Source organism: Brienomyrus brachyistius, chromosome 12, assembly GCF_023856365.1.
Source record: "Brienomyrus brachyistius isolate T26 chromosome 12, BBRACH_0.4, whole genome shotgun sequence".
Taxonomy (NCBI): domain Eukaryota; kingdom Metazoa; phylum Chordata; class Actinopteri; order Osteoglossiformes; family Mormyridae; genus Brienomyrus; species Brienomyrus brachyistius.
In genome coordinates, this window is record NC_064544.1 from 18,756,409 (window position 1) to 18,782,438 (window position 26,030).

Sequence of the window (26,030 nt, forward strand, 5' to 3'; positions counted from 1 at the left end):
GATATTAACCATGTTTAAGTTTATATTCATAGCTATAACTGGATGTGTGAATATGGAATAAGGGTGGGGAATTTGTGCACAACTCATGTTTAGAAACATTTGCTTTGTGATTTCAGGATATTTCATCCCGATTACAGTAGCTTCTTTGGGAATGGGGGCATGTATTTTTGCCAAAGTATTTCTGCACTCATTCAGACATTTCTGTAAGTATTTCATATTGAAACTCAATAATGCAGTAATTCTGCACAAACACTTAAAACGATCAGACTTCAGTGTAACTCATTATATTCCCCTCAGTCTGATGCTTATTTGCTTGTCTGCCTTAAACTGGCTTTCAGTGGAGATTTATTATATGTTGTTAATCATATGATTTTATCATTTTGGTTTTTCAGGTGTTTTTTGAACAATTTGTTCTTTTAGGAAGCAGCCTAAATGCATTACATTAGCTGATCGTTTCTGTCACAATCAAGGTGCTTGTTAAGTATTTTAATCGTAGTAAAAGAACTTGTACACAGTAACACAATCACAAGCTGTGGTGTCAGCCAGCTTTTCATCCAATTATGTGCTGAGTATCTGCTTGGCATTTTGGTTGGTCCACATTTAAAAGACAGACTGTTGGAAGTACATTAGTGACTCTGTGTGTGTGAGCGCCCCCTAATGGTTAAACACCTTCTCATCACCTCTGTGCTTCTGAGATAGACTCTGAGTCACTGTGATTATATTGATTTATTGTTCTAACATGCCAACTCAAGAATGCTTTAGCAAAAAAATGAAGAGAGGTAAAATATTTAATAAAGGCCTTTTTTATATTTATTTAATCTTTTGTTTTTAACATTTCGATGTGTTTTTTTTTTTTTTTTAGATCTGGCTCAGAAAATCCTTTTGGGGATTTTAATCACAGTTCATCTAATATTAAGTTTCTTGTATTTAACTGTGATTCTGGAAAATGACAAAGGTAAGAAAAACTGGTAACAGTTTAGTTTAAGGTCTGCTCCTTAACCATTGATAAACTGTCACTAATCATTTGATAATATGTAAACAAATACAGAGATCTCACTTACAATGAGATTCAGAAATGTATTACATCTCCGAAGACAGCGCCCTCCCATGGTGACACGCTACAAGCTACTGTCCTAGCAGCTCCCTACTCTGTGTGTCAGCGTTTTGTATTTGTGATTTCCTAGCAGTTTTGTAAAACCCAGGAGCAAGATATGATTGCAGTGCATTTCTAAATTTGTGAATTAACATATTAATGCATAGAAAAATTATAAAATGATTAGTCACAGTTTATTAATCGTTAAGGAACAGACAGTAAAAATGTTCTTTAAGGTCATGCCTTTTGTCACATTGTAAAAAGCACATGATTCAAACGATGGAGTGGTTCTGTTATGAATGCTTCTTCATGTATTTACTGATGTTATACGAACAGTAATTTGTTCCCATCATCAATATCCTCTGTTGTTCTGTAACCCTGACCACAGGACGACCTGAAAAAATGTGCGAATTTGTATTCATCTATATCCTGACTGTCACAAACAATGATGACTGGAATCGGGATGAACACCGTGGTACAAACCAGTTTTTTTATACTTTTTTAAGCTGAAACTGACAGATCTGTTTCTATGTCTGAAATGCTCTTGTAAAATCGAAGATCTATAAAAGTATTTTTTTGTATTTAATGAAGTTTTGTATTTAAATGAAAATTTTTAATTGAATAAAATGAATAATGTTAATGAAAAACCAAATAGAAATGTATGGTTATTTGAATGTATATGTAGCTGTATGACTAATGCTTTTCTCTCTACCTTTCAGCCAAACCCCATAAATATGTATATTTCTCAGGGGCTTTTGCTCTCCCTCTCCTGAATTCTGTTTCTCTGGCTGTAGCATTAAAACTCAAAGCAGGTAAATACACTAGAACTTTGAGATGTTTCTCTTGCAGTTTTACTATGTAAACTTGGCAGTACAGCTAAATTGTACAAACCCTTTATGAAATACTATATAGATTCCTGTGGTTTAATCTCTGTCACTTACTGCTCATTTACTCTCCTCAGTTCTCAGTGATTTTTGTGATGATCTCATTTCAGACACAGGAAAACAGCCATTCGATCTACGGCTGATTGTCCTGATTTCTGGGTCTGTCTTCATCTTTGGCTGGTTTGTCGCACAGATGTCTGCATACTGTAAGTATAACAGCAAAATGATGCATAACTTACCTTTAGAATCAGTGTTGACACAAAAAAAAAAATCAGGGGAGAGTGTGAACGCAGCCCCCCACTGCCAGAAATTATGCAGTGGAGATTCCCACATTTGGGAAAGTCGCAGGGGTCAGCACAGCCGCAGTGCAATGGCTGGGCCTTTCCCTGGGTGAACCACCTTTGTAATCATGGTATCTCCCCTGCCAGGTAAGTAAGTCCCTGAAGTACTCACTGTATATGTTTGTACTTGGACTTTTCAAGTGTGCTGGCAGCTTTCCAGTCATTGTCTACTGTACAATATATATTTTAACCTAAACGAATACATCATTTGTAACTACATTATGCTATTTAAACACCACATTGAATGACTCAGGATATAACATTCCATATCAGTGCTGTTTTAATTCTCTTGAGCTTTTTGGTCTGCCTTTATGATGCTGTTTCAGTGGTGTAGGACTGTAATGGCCTCTTGCCAGTAGGGGGCACTGGCACTGTAATGGGGACCTCTGATTATTACAAAAGGAGATTATATAAACACATCCTCAGTGATACTGCACATGTGTCTATGTAATACAAAAGGCTGAAGCTCTCATAATTGTATGATAATTATATCAATGCTAGTAATCATTATTCGATATTGTTACATTAACAAACACATTTATGTATTACAATTTAGAGCTCCAAAACAGGTAATTCTATCACTGTTCTTTTTATTTACAGATTTGTCCAGAAAAGGAATGTGAGTAGAGTCCAAGCCAGGGGGTGTGAGGTGCCATTGTTACTACTGAGTCGCCTGGTTGTTGGATTCACTGATAGACTGTATGGCACGTTCAAAGGTGGACATTTCAGGTCCAGAAAGTAAAAATCCAAAAATATTGTTATGTGTGAATGTAGAAGGGGAAAGCAAACAAGAACTGGTCATGCAAAGACATTTAAGATATTTACGTTCTGCTTTGCAATACTGACAGATGCTGCATTTTCATTCACTTTTAATCTGAAGGGCTGCCATACAACTGATGCTTTTGCTCTTTATTTGTATCCCAATCTGCTATATGACATCTTCCTTCCACCATATTGCAGAGTAATCAAGAAGGAACGTTTGAATCAATGCTTTTTAATAATTGAGTATTCGAGGATAATTGAGTAATGGTGACCGCTCTGAACTGTATTACCTTTTCCTTAGAATAAAAGAAGCATTCACCCAGATCAATGATCCTGAGCTAGACCAGGTAGGTGTCCTGGATACATCTGTCCCTCTGGCTGGTGTCCTGGGGCCTGTTTCTCTACATCAGTCTGACCATCTTCCCTCAGATTATTATACATAATTGTGTCTGTAGCAGATCTGTGTCCCTTGTGCTCTTCCTCCTTCCCTGTAAGTATGGAGTCTGTTGAGGTAGAGGAAGAGCCCTTATTATGACTCCAGCACACAGGAACATATCAGTACATTCTCCATGTTCATGGCTCCCTGTTGTTAAACAGAGTAGGGAAGGCGGCCATATAATACCGTAAGACTGACAAATGTTGATTTAACAAAAGAAATGTTTACTGGCGATGCCCATCTTCAATAATCTGCAAATACACTCCAGTACACATGCCAACCACAAACCTGAACCCAAAGCTAGAACAGAACTGACCCTCATCACATCCAGGTCAGCCACAGCTCCCTCCCCAACACGACAATCAAGGCAATACACAGCCTAATACACAGCCCAGTACACAGCCCAGTACACAGCCCAGTACACAGCCCAGTACACAGCCCAATACACAGCCTAATACACAGCCCAATACACAGCCCAGTACACAGCCCAATACACAGCCCAGTACACAGCCCAATACACAGCCCAATACACAGCCCAGTACACAGCCCAGTACACAGCCCAATACACAGCCCAGTACACAACCCAGTACACAGCCCAGTACACAACCCAGTACACAGCCCAGTACACAGCCCAATACACAGCCCAGTACACAGCCCAGTACACAGCCCAATACACAGCCCAGTACACAGCCCAGTACACAGCCCAGTACACAGCCCAATACACAGCCCAGTACACAGCCCAATACACAGCCCAATACACAGCCCAGTACACAGCCCAATACACAGCCCAATACACAGCTCAGTACACAGCCCAGTACACAGCCCAATACACAGCCCAGTACACAGCCCAGTACACAGCCCAATACACAGCCCAATACACAGCCCAATACACAGCCCAGTACACAGCCCAGTACACAGCCCAATACACAGCCCAGTACACAGCCCAATACACAGCCCAGTACACAGCCCAGTACACAGCCCAATACACAGCCCAGTACACAGCCCAGTACACAGCCCAGTACACAGCCCAATACACAGCCCAGTACACAGCCCAGTACACAACCCAATACACAGCCCAGTACACAGCCCAGTACACAGCCCAGTACACAGCCCAGTACACATGCCATACCGTGACTGGCAGGGAGCCGCTGTACAGTAAACGCTCCCAAGGTTTTTCTGCTGGTTCTGATTGGACTATGCTTCAGCTAATTATCATAGAGTATTTATTATCTTCCTTCTTACCTCCGAGACCATAAAAAACTGGAATTAAATAGTGTGATTTTAAAAAATAAGAATATTATCCTATAATTCCAACCCACTACAAAGTCCCTTATCCCCAAGGGAAGGACTGTGAAACAAAGAGACCTAAGGCTGGGGAGTGGACTTCCCCCAACCTTGAGTGGGCCAAGGATTATTCTGCCCCAAGAAAAGCCCCCTCTCTAGCTAAGGGATGCACAGCACACCCCTGCAACAAGGTCCTAGGCATGTCCAGGGACCTCCTCTGTCTCTGGGGGTATGAAAACTGGGCACCTGGGCTTTGGGGAAGGTTTAGCCGGGGAGTCAGGGGGGCAATCAAAGGCCAACTGAGCTGGGGTGTGGAGCTCTCTCCCCAACATGAGGAGAGAAGGGGTACAGGATGTGGAGTCCTGCCCTGTGGAGCGACAGGCCATGAGCACTAGGGGCAGCTGTGTGTCCCAGTCATGCTGATACTCTGCCACAAGGACGGCTGCTGCTGTTCCAGGGTGCAGTGAAACCTCTCCACCAGGCCGTCACTCTGAGGCTACAGGGGGGAGGTGGGTGTCTTGTGTTTGCGCAGCCGGCTGCACAGGGAGGAGAACACAGCTCAGACTCAGAATTCCTCCCCTGGTCACTGCAGAGTCTCTGGCTCCCCGAACTGGTTAAACACGCCCTCCACCAGGGCATCTGCGATCGTCTCCCCCTTCTGGTCAGGGATGCCATAGGTTTCTGGCCACCAGGTAAAGTAATCCATCCCCATGAACATGTAGCTGTTACCCCTGTCAGAGGGCCCAAAACGTCCACTGCCATTCATTCCGTTATGGCCCCACTGGGAGCTGCTGCAGCTGGGCGAGTGACCTGCCCGTGGGGCCCTTCTGTGCCGTGCAGAGGTCACAGCGATGGCAGAAGTCCTTGGCATCCCTGTACTGCCCCCTGTAGACCCCTCTGCAGCACGTCATCGCAGAGACACAGGGTCTTGACTTTGGACCATAGTCTCTTGGTTTCCTGGGAGAAAGCTGCCATCTTCCCATAGAAGCCTCCACTGGGCCCCCACCTCCTGTAGCACTGGAGCCAGGTCAGTGTGCTGCTCCTGTCTACCTCCAGTCTGACACCCAGACAGCCTGCAGCTCAGGGCAGGTGACGCCTCTCCCTGGCACACTGCTGCACAGGCTTCCCCCTCTAGCAGCAGCTCCTCGTCCCAGACCTCCCTCTACTCACAGTAGAGGCCCCCATCTGTAGTAAAAGACATGCTACAGAGGGTCTCCTGGCACTGTAATGACCAGACAAACTCCCTGTCCCTTTGCAGAAGCTGGAACAAAGGGGTGACCGTGCAGACAAAACCCCCCCAGGCAACAAGGAACAGTGCCCCCTTTAGACAGCCCTATGCACAAGGCACAGGATAGCAGCTTGGGGGTACAGGGGTCACTGGTGTGGGAGGGGTTGGCACCCAACTCCAGACCAAGTCCTTCCTGCCTAACAGACTGTCCCCCCCCAGCTGACCTCCTGGGCGCCCCCAAGGTGGCAAACCTGGTGAGAGCTGCCCCCCCCCCCAATCTAGCAGGGACCCCAGACCACATTCAGATGGGGACTCGAGGGAAAGGGCTTTGAGTGGCACTTCAGATATCGAGCTTTTCCAGCCGCACAGAAACCGCTCTGATTGTGATGGAGAAACACAGCTGAGGTTTACAGGCCCAATCCCAGAATGCAGAGCATAGAGCATGAAGGCTGTTCTGGTGACTGTAACAAACATACAGTGACCCCTGCTGATGAGATCATTGTCCTGCCCCCCCCCCCCCCCCCCCCCCCATTGGGCTCCTTCATCGACCCGGAGAAGCCTGAGCTGATACAGGATCGGCTGTGGCTCCTGCAACATGCTGACGAGTGCCAGCAGCTTAAGGAGAGCTACAGGGAATCGTGGTCGTGCTCCAGGCCCCAGTGCCGCACCATGAGGAGGGTCCTGAAGCACATGGACAGCTGCCAGGCCGGTACATCCTGCCAGGGTGAGTGCAGGACCACACTTCTGTTACACTATTCTGGGTGGATTCAGGCTGGAGGAGGATTAATTTACCTTTGGCTCTTGCATTTACCTTCACTCCAGTGCCAGGTTTGTATCTGTCACCTAACAGTTTGAACTCCTCTTTCTGTCCCTGCAGTGAAGCACTGTGCTTCCTCCTGCCAGATCATCTCACACTGGGAGAACTGCACACAGGATGACTGTCCTATTTGCCTGCCACTGCAAAACGAGGGCTACTTGTGGCGGTACAACGTAAGCCTCCCCCCCCCCCCCCCCCCCCCGTTACCCCCCCAGGCTGGCCTGCTCTCTTCCCTGGTTCATGTATCGCTGATAGTTTGTCAGGCTCGTCTTACTGTACAAAATGAATGGGACCACAGAATGTCTGTGGTGTGGAAGTACTTCAAAATTAACATCAAAAACCAAAAAAATAGCAAACTGTGTTCTGCTAAAAAGAGGAGGTACTAAAACAAGGTCATACTAGGGCTGGGTGATGGCTAAAAACAATATGCAATAATTACATAAAAAAAAAATACCAGGATAAACAATAATATTGAGTGATCCATCACCCACAGCCTCCCTCCTGACACTCTCACACACACATACACACACACACACACCAGACCTGTACTCATATCTTTTTGGGGGCCGCTCATTAATTTCTATGGGCATAACTCTACTGCCAACAATGATAATCATAATCCCTACCCAGCCATAACCTTAGTAAGTGACCACTGTATCGTTAGCTGATGCCCAAAGAGGCTCACCCAGCTGTCTGCAGCAACCCCCCAGGTCACTTTTCAGGAGATCCGGTTGAACTCACTGCCCAAACCGACTCTTCGGCGCCCCCACTAGTGCAGCATAGTATGTGTCCCCGGGGCTGAGCAGCAGGAGGCAGGACAGCATCATCCGTGATCACATGACCAGCTGCTGGACTTTTTCCTACAGTGACCAACTCTGCAGCTCCTGCTGCAGCTCTTCCTCTCCCGCACCCTTGTCTGGTGAACGCGTTCCATGCTCCCATAAGGCTCCACAGCAGCACCACTGGGAATCGTTCCAAAACTCTGCCACTGAAGCTTGTTATCTATCCTATTACGGATATCATTCATTTCCCTGAACTAAAGCCAAAATCGTTCATCTTTGCATCCAGGTCAGCCCCTCCCCCCTGCTCAAACCCTGGCAACACACAGCTTAATATGCATACCTTCCCGTGATTGGCAGGGAGCAGGGTGACTGGCTACTGCATTCAATGCTACAGCACTATTAAAGAATGTGATCTTTCCCATGTGTTACATTGTCATGGTCGTTATATCTGTCAAAACCTGTCTAGAAGTAAGCTAATGCCTTACATTGTACATGCAGGAAAGTTGTGAGTACAGACGCTCCTCTACTTACAAATGAGTTACGTTCCGAATGGCCGTTCGTAACTTGAAATATTCGTAAGTCGTTATTCAACATCATTTTAAGGGTATACGCAAGTACAAAGAACTAGGATGCTGGGAGTACGCACGCTACGCTGCTGTGCGGCGGGAGTAGCGGCCAGAAGTCGTACTAGGCGGAATTGGTGCGCAGAAAAAAAATGATGTTGCGGACATGAAACAGGAGCATGGAACATGGAACACAAGTGGACTTGTAGTCCTCTTCATTCATATGCCTGAAAGTTCATAAGTTGAACGTTCATAAGTAGAGGAGTGTCTGTATTTTACATGTATTTTGTTTGGGCTTAAGTTTATTTTGTTACATTAAAACTAGTCATCATCTGAATGGTAAATACCATTTTCATGGTCATGACATTACTTATTTGACTGAACTAACCAAAATTCATCAACAGACGGTTACCTTGTTGTTGGGATCACATGGTAATCAGGAGAAGGCAGAATGGTCATCTGTCTTTGAATCAGTCCCAGTGGAGGTAAGCAAAGGTCCTCCTATAATCCAGGATTGTTTTCCTGTACCCCATGCCCTTCACCTTTAAACACTGGCAGCGGTCTATTTTAAATAGTGTGTCTCCAAGGTTCCCTGCAAAGATTCGTTCCTTTTGTTCTTACGCTAGTCCTCAGAAATATGACGTGGATGCTGTTTTCCTTCTCGATTAAGACCAGTGAGAGCTAGCGAGGCATGTAAGGGCGTGCTGTAAGCACGCATCCGATTGGCTGCAAAGTAAACCTGGGAATGAATGTATAGGCCTACAGTGAATGAACAACAGTCTAGTTCAGTGATGGGAATTCCAGCTATTTGTAGTTAACCAGATCATTTGGCTCAGCTCAGAAATAAAAGACAGGTCCTTCGGCTCCCAAATGGCTCTCCGTTTAGTATCATTTCTGGCATTTAGAATTCAGCCAAATAAAGCAGCGTTTAGACCTATGATTGGTATGTGTGCAGGTATGTTATTTATTCATTTATGTATTCATACCATGCAACTGAATGTGGCCAACTATGTAAGTAGCTAGCTGTAGCTTTCGGGAAATGAGAATGAGAGACCTGAAGGAGTGAACGAGTCGGTGAGAGAGTTGTTGAATGAAAGCATCTCTTGACTCCTTTGGTTGCTCTTTCCTTTTCTTGCTGAGAGACTCAATGGAGTGAACGAGTTGGTGAGAGAGTTGTTGAATAAAAGCATCTCTCGCTATGGAACAACGCAATGCTGCAATTGGATTTTAGAGATGCAATATTTTCACAATTTAAAATTATTTTGACCAAGGTTTGTTAGCGTTTGGACTACTGTGACCACCTAATCCATTTCAGGAGGGACAATTTGAGCTATGAACATTACAGCAAATTGTCACAGATTCAGGAATAGAATCTGAATTGATGTGAATTGGGAACATTAAATGGATATTTCACGTGATAATAATAGCGTGTTTGTGTGTGTCACGGATATTAACATGCAGTGATGTCATCATTTAAACCTTGATATAGAAGAGCACTAATAATAAAACTAGGTTTTAATTTAGTTATAAAATACCGCAATGCCATTGCACCCCTAGCAGATCCTCACTTTGGATCCATGGACACTGTTACTTGTAAGTTTTAACAGGGTAGTTCAACTGAACAAGGAGGCTGTCTTCTTAAAAATGTCTCCATGCAAGGGAGATTAAGTATTTAATATGATGATATATTTGTTGGGATGCAAAGAGTTCTTTATTGTTTAGTTACTTGTTTAGTTAAAACAAAAATGTTATGCAAACATAAAGGTAAATGCAACGTAATAGTTCCTACATTACTAGTTTGACAAATCCTGTTAATATAAAATATATCAACTGATAGCTGCACTTTTGCAGGGATCACATGACAATAAGGAAATGGAGGCATCATCACCTGCTGATCACAATGAACCAAAGACTGAGGAGGTAAATATGCACTATAATGCAGTTACACATGTTTATGTATAAGAACATGTGTCATTTTAGCACACCTATATAGTTAACCAACCAGTTTTGACCTGAGCTTCGGTGGGGATACTGTAGTGTTTTTGTATAAGGAAAAGTAATTTATATGTGAGGTTTTGAACTTGCATCCAAGGATTTAGATAAAGTACCCAGACTCTCTCATGGTGATTCCAGTCCTTACACCCTTGAGTCCACAATTGGGCCACACTTTTACTGACTTAATACATCTTGAGTTGTCAGTAACATTACCAGGGGTGACATGGTGATGCAGTGGTTAGCACTGTTGCTTCACACCTATGGGACCGGGGACCGAGGCTAATTGGAGTTATTGAATTTCCCATAAGTGTGCTTGTGTGAGTCTGCCTTGGGATGGGTTGGTGCCCCATCCGGGTTTGTTCCCTGCCTGCCACCTGTAGCTTCTGGAATAGGCTCTGGACCCCCTGTGACCCTGAACAGGATAAGTGGATTCAGAAACTGGATGGATGGACAAACATTCTCTTGTAATTCAGCTTTGCCTTCTACTGTTCACAGGTTACAGGGAAAGAAGCGCTGAAATCTGAAGCATCCTAATCAGAATTTGCAGTTTTTAGATTGTCTGCAGTCTCAAGCTTCCAAATGTGTTGCATAAAAAAAATGGTCAAATAATCAGTCACCAGAGTATCAGTGATCTGTTACAGTTCATTTTATTTTATGGAATATTATTTAGCACTATATAACATAGAATATAAGTATTATGATATTATTTAAACAGTATGCCAAATATCTATGACATAGTCATTACATTGTAAACATTATAATGTAATCAACACAATGTAATCGACTGAGTATGTATTTGCACCTTGTATTAGCCTAAGAGTTTTTGTTAGCTACCTTATGTTAGCCCTAAATGCATGAATATCCACCTATATTAGTGTTATACCTTATCACTATGTTAAAGGACAACTATATTGTCAACCCTCTTGTTAGACAATGTACAACAGGCTGAAGCTGCCAAGGTTACTACTGAAGGAAGGGATTCGCCTGAGTTCACCAGAAGTACATGGCTGAGCATTTTTAAAAAGCCAAGTGAAGATGTTGCTCAAATGACGAGATATTGTTGAATGATAAGAACTTGCATAAAAATTGGTGTGAAACAGTATTGGACACACTCCTGCACGGTGTCCAGCCTTGGTTGTAACCTCGATGTTGCAGTAAAGACTGAATCTGAAGATCTACACAAGTGGCTCCTGACTCCTGATTGGGGGGAAAAGAAAAAACCACAACAATTTGAAATGAACTTGAAAGATTTTTCCGGATAGCAGATGTAGCAAATGTATCTGCAGAGACATACTGGGAAGGACCAGTAACCCATGATAACCTTCCAGGCTTTTGTAAATATGTGTATGTCATTTTCTCACCTTTGCTGTGTTTACGGTGTTAAAATGTACATTATAGCTGTATATCTGTAACTATTCTGAATAAATCCTCACTGCTTTTTATTTGCCAGTGGCTCCGTTACTCTCATTCTGACACTTGATTCCTTTAATTACTCTGTTCTTCTCTCTGAATATTGATGGTGGGTCTTCACTCAGAAAGTGGAGCAAACAAACAAGGAGGGGGCATGACTTTGTGGGTCCTGCATTGTTTTTTGGGGTTTTATGAACTTTAAATGACTCTATATAAAGCTGTGAAGTGACACATCCAAAGAAATTACGGGTGTTTGCTGTTATATGGAGTTTAAAAGCACCTTGAGGTATTTGGTGCTGCCACACTGAGTGTATCTGTAGGCCTGTTGACTCTTGACCTGAGTGTCTTCTCTGTAATTGGCGTGATGCTGCCCCATGCCACCCAGCCCCACTGTAACCATGGATTCCTCATCGCTGGCCTCCATCGGTGCTAAGGGGACACAGCTGGCAAGTCATTAGGACTCCAGTCAGGAGGTAGAACCACATCCCTGGCCCGGCTTAGAGGTTCGGTTGGGAGGAAGCTGAAGGAGGAGAAAGAGAGAAGGACAGGGGTGGGTGTCAGTGCCCGATGTGTGCCGGCTGCACGATCGGTTCCAAGAGGGTCTAGCTGCAGACGCCTGTAGAGTGGAGCTCCGCCCGAAATACGTCACCTCCACAGGAAACACGTGATCTTTAAGGACGTAAAGTGGAGCTCCGGTTAGGGTTAAGGTTTATTCGCTGTAACACAGAGTTGAGATCACATTACATTTTTAAACAAAATTTAAATGCTTAATAAAAATTGTAATTTAATAATAATTCCTCCGCTTTGGGCTGCTTAAACACGGACATCTTCGCCGGCTTCGAGCGCAGCAACTTGCCGTAACAGAAAACGCGTACCCGATTGTGTCATAAAGTCTTGTACGACATTCTTTTAAGACCTGAGACCTATCAAGCAACATTCCAAGTGTGCAGGCGTGCGCGGGACCGATCGTACAGCCAGCACACATAGGGCAGACAGTGGGCAATCTTACATAGAAAGGGACGTGCACAAGGAAGTGCACATGCAGGTGGAAAAGGGAGGATAACCAGCTGCATTGGGCACTGCCTCCTACCTGTATTCTGCTTTGTCGTAATGTGACTTACGTCAGACATACAGGACAGTGCTGTGCAGATGCCTGAATGCCAACTACTCCATGCAGATCGCTGTGGGGCTAATCAAGCTGTGTCAACATGTGCATGTTTGTAAACAACAGACGCTGTAACTGTCCCAATGATAGTGTATTCTAAAAGTTCATTTTAGTTATAAATTGAGTTTACCTAAGTTCATTGTAATCTTTAAAATTGATTTCAAATGTATTAATTAAAATATTAAAAGGGTTAATGCTGATAAAATGCAAAACTGTTTAAAATACACTGTGGTAAAATAATGTTTATTGAATTATTTACAATTTTATGTAAATTTGTCTGATGCGAAGCATATTGGGTCACATGATTAAAGTTTGGCACGGTTTGGTGCTGTTGCATTGTGGGAAAAGGCCAACATTGTTGGAGAAGTTGTGCAGCACTGAAAAGAATCTGATTCTGCATGTGGCCCAAGAGGCGCACACGGTAATTGTTAACCTTTGTTTGGATTGTATGTGATATAATTAGTATGTATTTTCATGTACGATGGAACCTTGTTTTTAGTTCATTGTGAGTATGATGTAACTTGGACGAGCTTGCATGTGACTGATGGGGGTGCTAAGGAAGAAACTTATACTGTATGGAGTGAGTGATTGATATAGGGTCAGTCCATGCCAAATCAACCAGGGGCTCCATGGGCATCATTCCTGATTTTGATGAAAACTTGGTATTTTGATCCTTATAGAGAACACTGAAAATTCCCCAAGTTTTATTGAAAAATTCTGATGCAGTCCAAAGTTATCGCCCTTTCAAATTTGGGTGCCACACCCCCTTTTTGCACTCGCGAATCACGCATGTCATTTGTAAGAGTTTTCAGGAGACCATATCTTCGCTTCTAAGCATGCTAGAGAGCTGAAAATTGATCTCCACTTCAAAGCTATGGACCTGCAAAAATCAGTTTTTGATTCACTTTTTTTGGATTTTGACCCCAAGCTGTGGGGTCACCACCACACCTACATCCAATATTCTTCTATATTTTTGTTATTTGAGGAAGATACTGTAAGCAGATGCAAATTCATTCTAAATAACCATTTAATCTTTGATATATTGCCATTTGAAAATGGTCACAGGTGAGAAATCCCCCACAGGACCCCCTACTTCGGGGGCGTGGTTGACTGTGTAGATAGTTAGTAATGGGCATGAAACTTATACAGTTGAAAGAAGCATATCTGAACTATAAATGCTGAAAACCCCGCATCATCAGAAATTATGATATTCCCTATTTCACATCCAGTAGCTGTGGAAATAAGTGATTTGGATATAAGAAAAAGAATCTATTCTAGAACAAATCTGCGGCATGGTGGTGCAGTGGTTAGCACTGTTGCCTCACACCTCTGGGACCCAGGTTCGAGTCTCCGCCTGGGTCACATGTGTGCGGAGTTTGCATGTTCTCCCCATGTCGTCGTGGGGTTTCCTCCGGGTACTCCGGTTTCCCCCCACAGTCCAAAAACACACTGAGGCTAACTGGAGTTGCTAAATTGCCCATACAGTAGGTGTGCATGTGTGAGTGAATGGTGTGTGAGTGTGCCCTGTGATGGGCTGGCCCCCCATCCTGGGTTGTGCCCATGGCTTCCGGGATAGGCTCCGGACCCCCCGTGACCCAATAGGATAAGCGGTTTGGAAAATGGATGGATGGAATTTACTGGATGTGATGACATTTTCATGCTAACTACTTGGCAGGGAATTATTTTATCTGAATATCCAGCAATAACATGAAATAAAAATAGACTTTCCCTGCGAATGCTAGCAGCTGATTTAGCGTACTATAGCCATCACTGTATAAATATCAAATGCCGAGAGCACTCTGCAAAGCCAAATTGTATATTTGTAGAATTATATCGGCTAACTAGGAAGCTGAAACCTTAAAAAATTAGAACATATTTTATGTGGAACTTTGATGGGACATGGTACCTGTTAAAAAAACTGATGTTTTTCTATACGGTTATTGGTATCATTTATCCATTCACCTTCTAACCACTTATCGTTGGGGGCATAATGTTGCTTTATTCACAAGGCAAAATTCATCCCTCGACATCTACAGCCATGTAGACAAAGTTATCATGGAGATTGGAACCAGACTGATGTAATTCGTTAACTAATAACAAACAACAATAAAAAAGTTAAAGAAATGGCAGAATTTCTGAATCAGTTTAAGTAAATATAAATGCAACAAATATTAGCTTTTGCAACATACGGCATATAATAATAATTATAATTATTACCTGCAATCCTGCATGTACCCCAGTGTTTTGCTCATGGTAAGCTCCAGGCACCACCACACTTACTATGGTCCGCGGCCATAATACTGACCATGAATGTCTATCCATCTCTGCGCCACATCATAAGACAGTGTCACAAAATCTAATATGCATGTAATTTTGGATGTTACCCTGACTAGCTGCTCAGTATTATTTTATGTTCCACTCTTTTTCTCTGTTCTGTAGAACGACTGGAGGACCTTTACAATAAAAGGGGCTCTAATCGGCAGTGGAGGGTTTGGCAACGTGTATGCTGGAATCCGGAAGAAAGACGGATTAACAGTAAGACATTATATCTTACAATAGGTCTCAACATGCATATACATCACTGTGAGTAGATATATATTTTTGTAGTTTTAGTCCATATTTTGTCACTAAACACCCCAGGTATTTGCATATGGTTCAGTTCAAAACTTAACTCTACATCCACAGCGAATCCACTTTGTCATTCAATGACACTGTATTACAGCACTTACTGTTGGACGAAACTACTTCATGAAATTAGGCAACAGCTGACGCTCAGGAAAATGGGGCCAACAGCTATGGATGATGCAGGCCACTCAACTTTGAGTCCTAAATCCACCACCTGTAATTCTAAAGGTTTATATTTGATTTTCATTGTGTGACTACTAAACACACATAACATCCATTGTGTAATCATTTGCTAAAGTAGCACAGGCATGTGGGGTTGCATACCTGAATTCAAATGTAAATGAAGCTCCCCAAATATTCATATTAATGCATTGAAGTTTCTTCTCTGGTTGCTTGTGGTTTTAGATAATATCTAGTATATATGTCGTTTTGGATGTTTCTCTGACTAGCTGCTCAGTATTGTTTTGTGTTCCACTCTTTTTCTCTGTGCTGTAGAACAACTGGAGAGCCATTACACTAAAGGGGCTCTAATCGGCAGTGGAGGGTTCGGCAACATGTATGCTGGACTCCGGATTACCAGTAAGACATTATATCTCACAATAGGGCTCAACATGCATATACATATATAATATGTGCAGTCTTTATGGACTCCATGTTCTTATAAGAAGTGCATTTGTATTTATGTCAGTTTTTTATGTTTGGTTCTGTGCAAATTCTCTCTATAAAAATGATGTCTAATCTTCCCAGGTTGCCATCAAAGAAGTATGGAGAGAGGAAAGGGAAGAGGTAGACATAGTGAGTAGCTTGTAGGGCGACACACTAACATTTAAAAGGGGATAAATGTGTTTTCTGCTCCCTGCATTGTCCCTTTTATCTGCTTCAACAACCTCACAGCCTGCACTAGGAGGAAAGATGCCGAAGGAGGTCGCCTTGTTAAAGCAGCTGAGCATCCCTCCGGCTTGCCCCTACATAGTGCATTATATTAACTGGTACGACGCACTTGCAAGCCACACAGTAGTGATGGAGAGACCTGAGCCATGTCAGGACCTCTATCGCTATTGCACTGAACGCGGGGGCTACCTGAGCGAGGAGCTGGGAAAGGTGGTGCTGCTACAGCTGCTGCTACAGCTGCTGCTGGCCCTGTGCCACTGTGAGGATCGAGGCGTCCGGCATGGGGACACCAAAGCGCAGAACCTCCTCATCCAAACAGACAGTCTACAAATTAAGCTGATAGACTTTGGATGTGGAGGTTTTATGAAAAGCAGCCTCGATCCAGTGTACTTGGGTAAGTGAAAAAAATCATGTTAATTATAGACAAATATCACTCCGTTATACTCTGCTTGCTTTCTGTCATAAGTGAGTTTTAAAGTTAGTTTATCAGCATCTGTGGCATCTTATCTCTCTCATCTCATAATTTTTTCTGATTCTCATAGGAGCAGCTGCGAATGAGCCCCTTGGCACATTTTTAAAAGATTGAAATGCTTGCTACTCCACGATGGCTATTGGGGAAATGATGTTCCGCCTTGTATGTGGATCGGCACCATTTTCCAGCCAAGAATCTCTGCATTTTCCCAGAGCAGTCTCAGAAGGTTAGTGTCAGCATTGTCACACTGACCACGCCTGATGAGAGAGCCTTCTTACTTTGAATAATGTCCCAACTCCACTGTCTGTTTTCAGAATTTCGGGATTTAATGGAGTGTTGCCTGCAACAAAATCGGAGCAATCGTCCGACTTTAGATGACATCGTATGTCATCCATGGCTCCAGAAATGTGTTGACTAGGTAACAATAAACTCTTCACCTTGTCATATTGCCGGCGGGCCTCAAAGCAAAATACACGATATAAAAGCCATTGTGGAACAGACCTGATGGAAGTGTACAGACACTTCTACCTACTTCATATCCTTTACAATACTGAACTTCCCTGTGTCTTTTATCAGTACCAATGTTAGAAAAGTAAATGGGTAAAACAGGGGTTCAAGGTCTTATTTGCAGCTGGTCTGCAAGGATAAGAACCATTGTGGTGTGGCTGAGGAAAACTAACATTGCTAAACCTGTCCTCAAGGAAAAATAGTATATTTGGTAAGTTTATCATGGTCAATGACAAAAGGAATGGGAAATTTATTAGTTACATTGTTTTATTCTATAATGTTATTTTGTTAATTATTGTTTCCAAGCTTTACCACAAATGTCTACATTATTCTTGATACGCGTCACTGGGGAATATAAATGCCTGTTTTATGTTTCCTTTTGTGATCTTAGAACAGCAATTTCTAATGATAGAGAGCTGTGTGCAGTAATACCCTGCCATCCAGGCAACTGTAATGGACCCACGGCTGAGAAGGGGGTTGGACAGAGACAGGTAGGTATAGATTAAAGAATTTAAAATACCATGATAAATCAGAAAGGTTGAATTATGGTGCCTAATGATGTCTATGAAGTGAAGATCGTCATGTGATGAAGCAAAGGATATTTTCATGTTATTTGCTCTTTCTCTTTTTCAGAGTGCAGACTGCACTCCAGAGGCTATCACATGACAATCTCAGGAAGTGTGAGGACTTCATAGACACCATGAGGGTCCTTTACCAGTCTACTCTCCGTGTGTCATCTGAGAACAATCCTACTGCAGGCCAGATCCTCCCTATCTTTGTCAAGCTTAAGCAGAATGTCAAGGTGGAAGATGAGGATTCGAACTCATTACAATGTAAACATTATAATGTAATCAACACAATGTAATCGACTGAGTATGTATTTGCACCTTTTGTTAGTCTGAGTTTCTGTTAGCTACTTTATGTTAGTCCTGAAATTGAATATCCACTTTTATTAGCGTGTATTTTATCACTATGTTAAAGGACAAATATATTATCAACCTTCTAGTTAAACAAGCATTTGACTTCAAGGTGTCATGACTCCTTTTAATACAACATAAGGCATATTTAAAATTGATGTTTGTCTGTTTCTTATGGTCAAACAGAGGACCATGTTTTTGCCGGCCTGCCTCAACCCAATCCTTAAAAGCCCCTCTAGCCTTCAGCATATTGATTCCACCCTGGTTTGGCTTTATATCTCTTGGTACTGTATTACACAGAAACCTGCTTGAGACAAGAAGGGACTCCACCTCATTCTCATACAGTTTAGAGAGCAGAACTCAACCCCATGTTGAGGGTTTTGCAATTAGTGTCACAACAGGCAGCTGCCTCTTTTGGTAGCTCGGTCTTACCCAGCACGTTGTCAGACTGAACCAAGTATGCCATATGGTCCTCCTCAGAATAGACCAGTCTATTTTTCCCTTGCACATGTCAGTATTCACACACAAAACTGCAGGTACATCACCCTGCTGCATTAGGAAATATCTGGGGTTTACGCTTTCCTTTCCTCACTATAGTGCTCCAAACTGGGGACTGCGGTAAGGCATCCAAGCACTGTTCGTGTGTCCGATAACCAGGTTCCATTGGCTCCTTCTAGAGCGCCGGTGTTTTAGCAGCCGTTGTAGCAGGTGATCCACGGAGCCTCTCCACTGCCGTGATCCAACGATCTATAACCACTGCGGCCGCCTCTAAATTCACACACTTTCCTGGGCTTCCATGGCCTCCTGCAGCCTGGACACCTCTAAACTCAGCTGCTCCATTCTGCTGAGTAAGGCAGAGGCATCCATGTTGCCAAACTCCACAGTTTTTGATGTTGTTAACAGCCGCTTGGACTCCTCAGTCCATTCAGAAGAGAAATTGTTTGAGGCCAATAAAACAACCTCATCTTGAGACAGGGTTCTCATCTTGACAACCATAAAGTTCAAGAACTTATCCTTCACTACCACTTTGCCATCTGTCGTTTTGTAGATAAAAATTGCAGATTTAATTTGGGTATTTGCAGCACCTCCAGCACGCACTGTGACACCCACTGCCATCTTAGTTATTTTGAATAAAACAGCCTAAACATTTCAACAACAAGAATCTCGTCTTGTTATTTTTGATTTACAGGATCATTGTTTTTTGTTATTGTTTGTCAAGACTCCACACAGTTCTACCAATGAAGAACGTCTGTGGAGAAGAAGAATGCTGTGAAAAATAAACGTGGTTGCAAGTCGGAAAGAGGAGCGGGAGGGAGATGGAAAAAAATAGAGACAAACTTTCTAAAGTGCAGGAGTACTATGTCACGCCCAGCTCGTCCGGTCCTTGTGTGTGCCACGCCCCCAGATCATCCAAAAAGTCACCTATTTGACAGATAAATATTATTTCGTATTGCACGGGTATTGACCACATGCTCCACTAAATGGTTCCAATCCAACTCTTCTTCTGCCCAGGAGAAACTGCCCTCGAACTTCAGTAACAACTACCACAGTAGCTAATGCTGCTGTGTGTCCAGGCCAGTGCTGCTGATGAGGTCTCCTACTCATCCATCTGTGGCTGTTGGGCTAAAGCAGAGGGCGGGTCATAAGAAACAGGACAGCCCCCCCAGAACATTTAGGTCTAACTGGCAGCCCATAGCCCTGAGAAAGTCTAACCCCAAGATACAGGGGTCCTATTGACACTAGGTAAGGAGTGTCTTGCCCCAACAGCCACAGACAGCATCCCCCTGCCTCTCATGGGGGTCACCTCACTGATCGCCTTGCAAAGCAGCCCAGAGGGTGACTTCTGCTGAGTCCAGGCTGCTACATTAAAGCTGGTCAGGGTAAAGTAAAATTTAAAGTTTTGAAAAAGTAAATAACACTTTTTGGTCCCTGCAATAAGTTTAACACCTGCAAATATAAAACTGATCAGTTAACACTCACTTCTGTAGGGGTCACATGACAATGAGGAGACTTTGTCCCCCCTGATTCCAATGGACCAAACACAGAGGAGGTAAACAGAGGAACAGGAACTCTGTGATTCTCAAGGTTCCTGACATTTACCCACTTTAAATCCTGGGATACTGTTACCTGTCAGTTTTCCTAAGAATGTTGAATGTAATGTAAGAATGCAGGACAGCTTCTTTTATTCGGTTTCATAGTTGTTGGGGTGTACACGTTTTAATATTTTGTTATTTTAACAAACACTGAAAGATGAACTGAAAGGTGAATTCTGGTTTTACAAAACCAGTCAGGTTTCAGTGTTTTGCTGTGGCTTGTGTGCTGCACCATCCTAACAGGTGAAACTAGCTACTGTACATTCCCATTTTTTGAAAATCTTTACTTTCATTTGTTTCGAAAAATCAATTTATGGCAACACATCATTACACCTTTATTGTGCCACATCAGAAGTGAAAAATACACTTTACACATTTGTAGAATTGCCTGAATAAGTGGAAATTAAGTTTGAATATGTGCACCCTCTTTTTCGAAATGTCATGTGACTCAGATATGGACACCAGCTTTCTAGATAGATAAGAAAAAGCTCATATTTAGCTCTGTTGCTGATTGGCTGCCTCTGGAAGGGTGAAGGGAAGATGTTAGCAAGCAAAGTCAGTTAAGCAGTCTGAACCCACTTGTTTGTACTTATTCCACAGATGCTTAATTGTGTAGCTTATACAAAAAGGAAAACAATAGAGAGAGATATATATAAACAACCTGAAATAAATCTATTGCTCAAATTAAAGCTGATATTTGAATTTTTCGTTCTAATTATTTATCAAGATTTCTCAGCCTAATTAAATGCTTTTAGGAATAGATGTTGACATTACCATAAGATTGACTGTTGGCATTACCATAAATCTCTATCATTAATAAGATTACAACTGCAAATGCTATATCATGCAACCTTTCAATTTAGCAGAAAAATAAATAATGTCCTTCTATGGAAATTGGGTGTGTGTCCCCTGGCCATGGCCCTTAAGCGAGTGGGGCAGCCTTGTGATTGGGTGACCTAAAGTTAATTTTTCAAAAAGATACATAAATGCATGTAAACACAATTGTATGTATTTGACGAGTGTCTCATTCTGTGTAAAAGCATTATGATGTTTCTGACTTTTCTTTAAAAAAGTTTGACCTTTTTTAACTTGAACTTCATTAACAAGAGAGGTACGATGTAACCAGTTGTCATACAGAGCCTTTTAAACAAAAAAAATATATGAAATTCATATAAAATATAATACATATACAATATATAAATATATATATTATATATCACATATGTAAAATAAAATATATTTATATATATTTTTTTATATCTGTCCAGATATTTATATCTGTCATATCTGTCAAGTTCTGAATAATCACAGTGAAAAAATAAATGAAATATTTCTTCCTCCGAATTACAAAAAACCCACTAGTATAATTAATATTTAGCTTAAATGTCAGGGGCAGGGCTGCACAGCAGCCAGCAATAACCACAATCAAGACGAGCTACTTAACCCCAACGCAAGCATCCAGAACTTACGAGGTATTGTTGCCATGCTAGTGCTACTTACTGAGCGTTTCTCTTGTCTCTTGTCCTCCTGCCTTCTCGTATCCTGCCGTCCTGCCTGCCCTGCTTCCCTGGTCGTCTCTGCCTGCCTGCCCGATCCTGCTTGCCTCGCTTGCGGCCATGGACCCCCATCATCCTCGGTCACTCATGGTTGAGAAGGCATAACCCCAATATAGATTGGGAGACGTTTGACCTCACCACCTGGTCAAAACGCTGTCTGGGAGAATGCCTAACCATCCCTTGTTGTGCATCATTCATAGAGAGCCTTGAGCCAGAGCACCTGTCCCATATCCCTGAGGACTATTCTGATTACATGGATGTCTTTAGTAAGGCGCTTTCCTTTAAGTTGCCACTTCACAGGGATTGTGACTGCGCCATTGATCTTGTTGAGGAGGCACCTCTCCCCAAGGGTCACCTTTACCTCCTCTCCATTGTGGAGGAGGAAGCCATGGAGACGCACGTCAAGGAAGGACTACGACAAGGTATTATTCGTCCATCCACTTCCCCAATAACCGCTGGGTTTTTCTTTGTCAAGAAAAAAGACGGTGGCCTCCGTCCTCGCATTGATTATCGGGTCCTCAAAATTATTACCGTTAAACGGAAAGAGCCTCTGCCCTTAATCCCGTCTGCACTAGAACAGCTCCGGAGAGTTATCTTCTTCACCAAGCTGGACCTGAAAAGCGCCTACAACCTTATCTGAATTTGCCAAGGAGACAAATGGAAGACCTCTTTTGTTACCTCCACTGGCCAGTTTGAGTATTGCGTGATGCCTTATGGTTTGACTAATAGCGCCTACTTTTTCCAGGCCTTTATGTATATTGTCTTCCATGGAATGATTAATCAGTTTAGTGTAGTTTACATTGACGGCATCCTAATTTACTCACCTATCCTTCCTCAACATGTGTCTCATGTACACCAGGTGCTCCAGAGGCTTCAGGACTTCCACTCGTATGCCAAAGGCGAGAAATGTGAATTTCATCAGTCCCAGGTACAATTTTTAAGATACGTCATTCGGCCCGGTGAGAAGAAAGTGGTGGCCATCTAGCAATGACCTCCCTCATACTGTTAAAGAACTACAACGATTTCTGGGATTTGCTAACTTCTACTGATGTTTTATCCATAATTTTAGTCAGGTGGCAGCTCCCCTTACCACGCTCACCCGAGGAGCGGGTATGAAACTTCGGTGGAACCCCGAGGCGGACCAGTCCTTCCTACGTCTGAAACAGGCTTTCTGCTCAGCCCCAGTCCTGCAGCAACCTAACCCAGAGATCCCATTTGAAGTTAAGTGGTAACCGTTTCATTGAATGACTCTTAGAAATTAAAATGTGTAATTTAACATCTTGTGACTATTGCTAGTTTTTCATTGTTTTACATTAAACTGAAATTTGCATAGTTTTTTTTTTCTCCTTTACAGGTAACAGGCTTTTCTATGCAGGTGCCAGCAGGTGTTACGTGCGCCTGGTTGTGGTGTCAGAGGCTGAGAGAAGCTCTGTTTGGATGGAGGGACACTATAACCCTGAAACTGGAAACCATAATGGGATGAGGTTACAGTTCATAGGTCACATTCACGATGTCACCCCTCCATGGAACTGAACCAGGACTCCTGCTCAGATGGTGCCCACCCCAGGTACCATCCGGACATGTGGGAAGGAAGGCAGAGAGCATGGATGGTCAGAACATGTGTTGATACATTAATGGACAGGCATAGTAGATAAAAATGACATGTACAGCAGCACCAGCAGCCATAGTTACGGTGTGTTATGTGTTACGTTTTGGGTATGCTAAGCTAAAGTAATAGGTCTTCAATCAGAATTTAAAAACTGAGACTGATTCAGCATCCAAACATAAACTGGTAAACCATTCCACAATATAACACTGTCACTTTATTTATATGTGTAATGACAAGGAAATTTGCATTCTGTGATCTGAGTGGATGGTGCAGCTTGTAAACTGGAAGTAATTCTGTCAGGTAGGCGGGAACTAGACCTTTAAGTACCTTACATGTAAGTAGGAGAACTTTGAAGTGAGTTCTGAACCAAACAGCCAGTGCAGGGAACTAAATTGCTTTATTATTTGTTAAAATTAATCTAAGAATTCATCGCTTATACTATGCAAGGATGGCTGGAGCCTAGGTAAAATCTCATCGTTACTATACAATAAATATAAATAAATATACATATAAATAAAATGTTGTTCTAAATGTTGTATCTATGTATATTGATTTATCTTTGTAGAAAATATGTTTCTCCAAATGGGTTATGAATATGTCAGAAAAAAATCGTGAAAGCATAATTTTGCAGCTTTTAAGGCTTCAATGCAATACTATGGTTTAAAAAAACTGCATGGTCACTTCTGACAGGCAAAATCAACATAATAAATATAGGTGATAATTTATTTTTAAATAATTTGTACTTAATAAACTAAATCGTGATTAAGTACTATTTCTTTAAAATATTCGTTATAATTTAAAAACATACATACACAATAATTAAAATAAATGACAAATACGAACTGCCGTAAAGCAGTAGCCAGCATAAATCACGTACTTCATGCACATGTGTAGTCCAAATCGGTTTATCGTCAGGAAAATCAACCAGCTACCGTAAAGCAGTTGTGAGCGGAAATTACGTTTTTACGTGCGTGTGTAGCCCAACTCTGCTTTCTCTTCATGTCTCGGGTAGAGACATGTAGCGTTTCTGTGAATGCGCAGCTCATGTGTTGTCATTTTGATTAGTGTTTTCTGAATTTGTGTAGGGTCTGCGTATTTTCAGTGCGTTTACAGACTCATTATGAACTTGAATGATATCCTTTGTTGCTTTGCAGTGCGCTTTTCTATTAGACGTGCGTTCTTATTTCGAATTGCATTGGACTTTCTCGCCCACCGTACTAAATCCACTTTCTGGAATAATTACCCCCGGTTTTGTATACCTTTGCACATGTATATATGTTTTCATTCAGGTCAACAATCAGCAACTTACCCGTGATTTGCTTCTGATAAGGGGGAAAAAAGCCTTCATACGATCCAGCCTTTGCCGCAGTTCAGTTTTATCCAGCGTGTTTCAGCTACAAAAAGTGAAAGTGGAAGTATGGTCAGAGAGACATATAGCGTAGAGGTATAACCGCATTAATTAAAGCGTGTGTATATATACTTTATATATATAAAGTACGTAGAGGAATTTCGCTTTCTTATACAAATGGTTCATTGTGCAAGAAAAGAGGCAATCCGGACTTAATAGGTGGAAATGCAGATCAAACGTTTCAGCGTTATTTTGATCTTGTTCGAGTTCGTCGTTACCTCTGATGGTATGTATCCCACAAAAACAAGTTCTACATTTCGAACTCAGTTTTGTGTATAACTCGTCTAAATGTTAAGATGAGCCTAAGAACGGGAGTTTCGGTGTACTAACTGGTAAAGCAATATTTTCTTAAGTAATTCCTGTCTATGTTTTGCATTTATTTAATCGTTTTAAGGTATAAAGTGATATTGTATCTCTTATTCCTGTGGCAGGTTTCCTGTTATACGGCTCCACTGATCCTCTTACAGCCCGGCCGGGAGGAGCTGTACTGCTGCCCTGCTTTGTGGACAGACCCCTGCCTTTGAAGGAGCTGCAGGTGGACTGGAGAAGGACTGATTCAGACACCATCGTGCACCTATTCCAGGACGGTCAGAGCAGACCTGAATCACAGGGGGATGCCTACAGGGGCAGAGCCCACTTCTTCTCTCAGGAAATCCCCAAAGGCAACTTCTCTCTGCTGCTTGAGGATGTGAGGACTGCAGATGCAGGAGTGTACGAGTGTGTGGTTTATACAGAGCAGGAGAACCATGAAACACGGGTGGAAATACAGGAAGTAGGCAAGTGAATCTTTCTGTTTTATGGCTTAATTATTATCATTAATTATTTCTGGAGTTGATTATACCGTTGGTGTATGTTGAATATAGTACGTTTGTCATGTCAGCCAGGAGAAGCATGACCCAGAATGCAGCTTGTGGTGGAAAACTCGTTTGTGGGGTGTTTATTTGACAAACAAGAACGTAAATGATCAACAGATCTAAAGACTAGACTAGTATGAAGCACTTAAATACAAAGGAGACAAGCGGAAAATAGGAGACAGCTGGAGCAATTACTCAGCGGGGCAGAAACAAGAGATAAGGCAAACCCACCCTGGGCGTGGCTTGTTATGCCCACGCCAGTGAGGAAATGGGAGGGGCAAGGTATACATGATGGGTATTACGGGCAGGATGTGACATTTACCTTTGGAGTTCTTTCT

At 42.5% G+C, this 26,030-nt stretch overlaps 2 protein-coding genes and 1 non-coding gene across 10 annotated transcripts in view; 2 read left to right on the forward strand and 1 right to left on the reverse strand.

Moving 5' to 3' along the window:
• LOC125704983 (uncharacterized) overlaps positions 1-26,030 on the forward strand; it is a 100,896-nt gene that overhangs the window by 15,423 nt on the left and 59,443 nt on the right. The window contains exons 13-24 of one of the 7 annotated variants that reach the window (XM_048971227.1): positions 117-203; positions 863-955; positions 1,482-1,568; positions 1,813-1,905; positions 2,088-2,183; positions 2,919-2,937; positions 3,382-3,427; positions 6,584-6,752; positions 6,906-7,018; positions 8,595-8,675; positions 10,028-10,110; positions 10,681-11,637. The exons of 3 other annotated variants lie outside the window; for them this stretch is intronic. In XM_048971227.1, the coding sequence (XP_048827184.1) occupies positions 117-203; positions 863-955; positions 1,482-1,568; positions 1,813-1,905; positions 2,088-2,183; positions 2,919-2,937; positions 3,382-3,427; positions 6,584-6,752; positions 6,906-7,018; positions 8,595-8,675; positions 10,028-10,110; positions 10,681-10,702 (989 nt within the window). In that variant the 3' untranslated portion in view covers positions 10,703-11,637. Of the gene's footprint in view, positions 1-116; positions 204-862; positions 956-1,481; positions 1,569-1,812; positions 1,906-2,087; positions 2,184-2,918; positions 2,938-3,381; positions 3,592-6,583; positions 6,753-6,905; positions 7,019-8,594; positions 8,676-10,027; positions 10,111-10,680; positions 11,638-26,030 lie in introns of those variants that run through there. 3 more of the 7 variants (XM_048971224.1, XM_048971225.1, XR_007381313.1) reach the window with 3 other exon arrangements.
• On the reverse strand, positions 2,250-2,413 carry LOC125705554 (U1 spliceosomal RNA). The gene has a single exon (XR_007381667.1). It is a non-coding gene; the product is annotated as a U1 spliceosomal RNA (small nuclear RNA).
• Positions 3,540-6,553, forward strand: LOC125705025 (uncharacterized). Of its 2 annotated transcripts, none has more exons than XM_048971348.1 (2): positions 3,540-3,895; positions 4,124-6,553. In XM_048971348.1, exons 1-2 carry the CDS (start codon positions 3,750-3,752, stop codon positions 4,770-4,772), a joined length of 795 nt encoding a protein of 264 aa, XP_048827305.1. In that variant the 5' UTR covers positions 3,540-3,749; the 3' UTR covers positions 4,773-6,553. The 2 variants fall into 2 exon arrangements, with proteins under 2 accessions (XP_048827305.1, XP_048827306.1); XM_048971349.1 differs by having other exon boundaries at positions 4,196-6,553.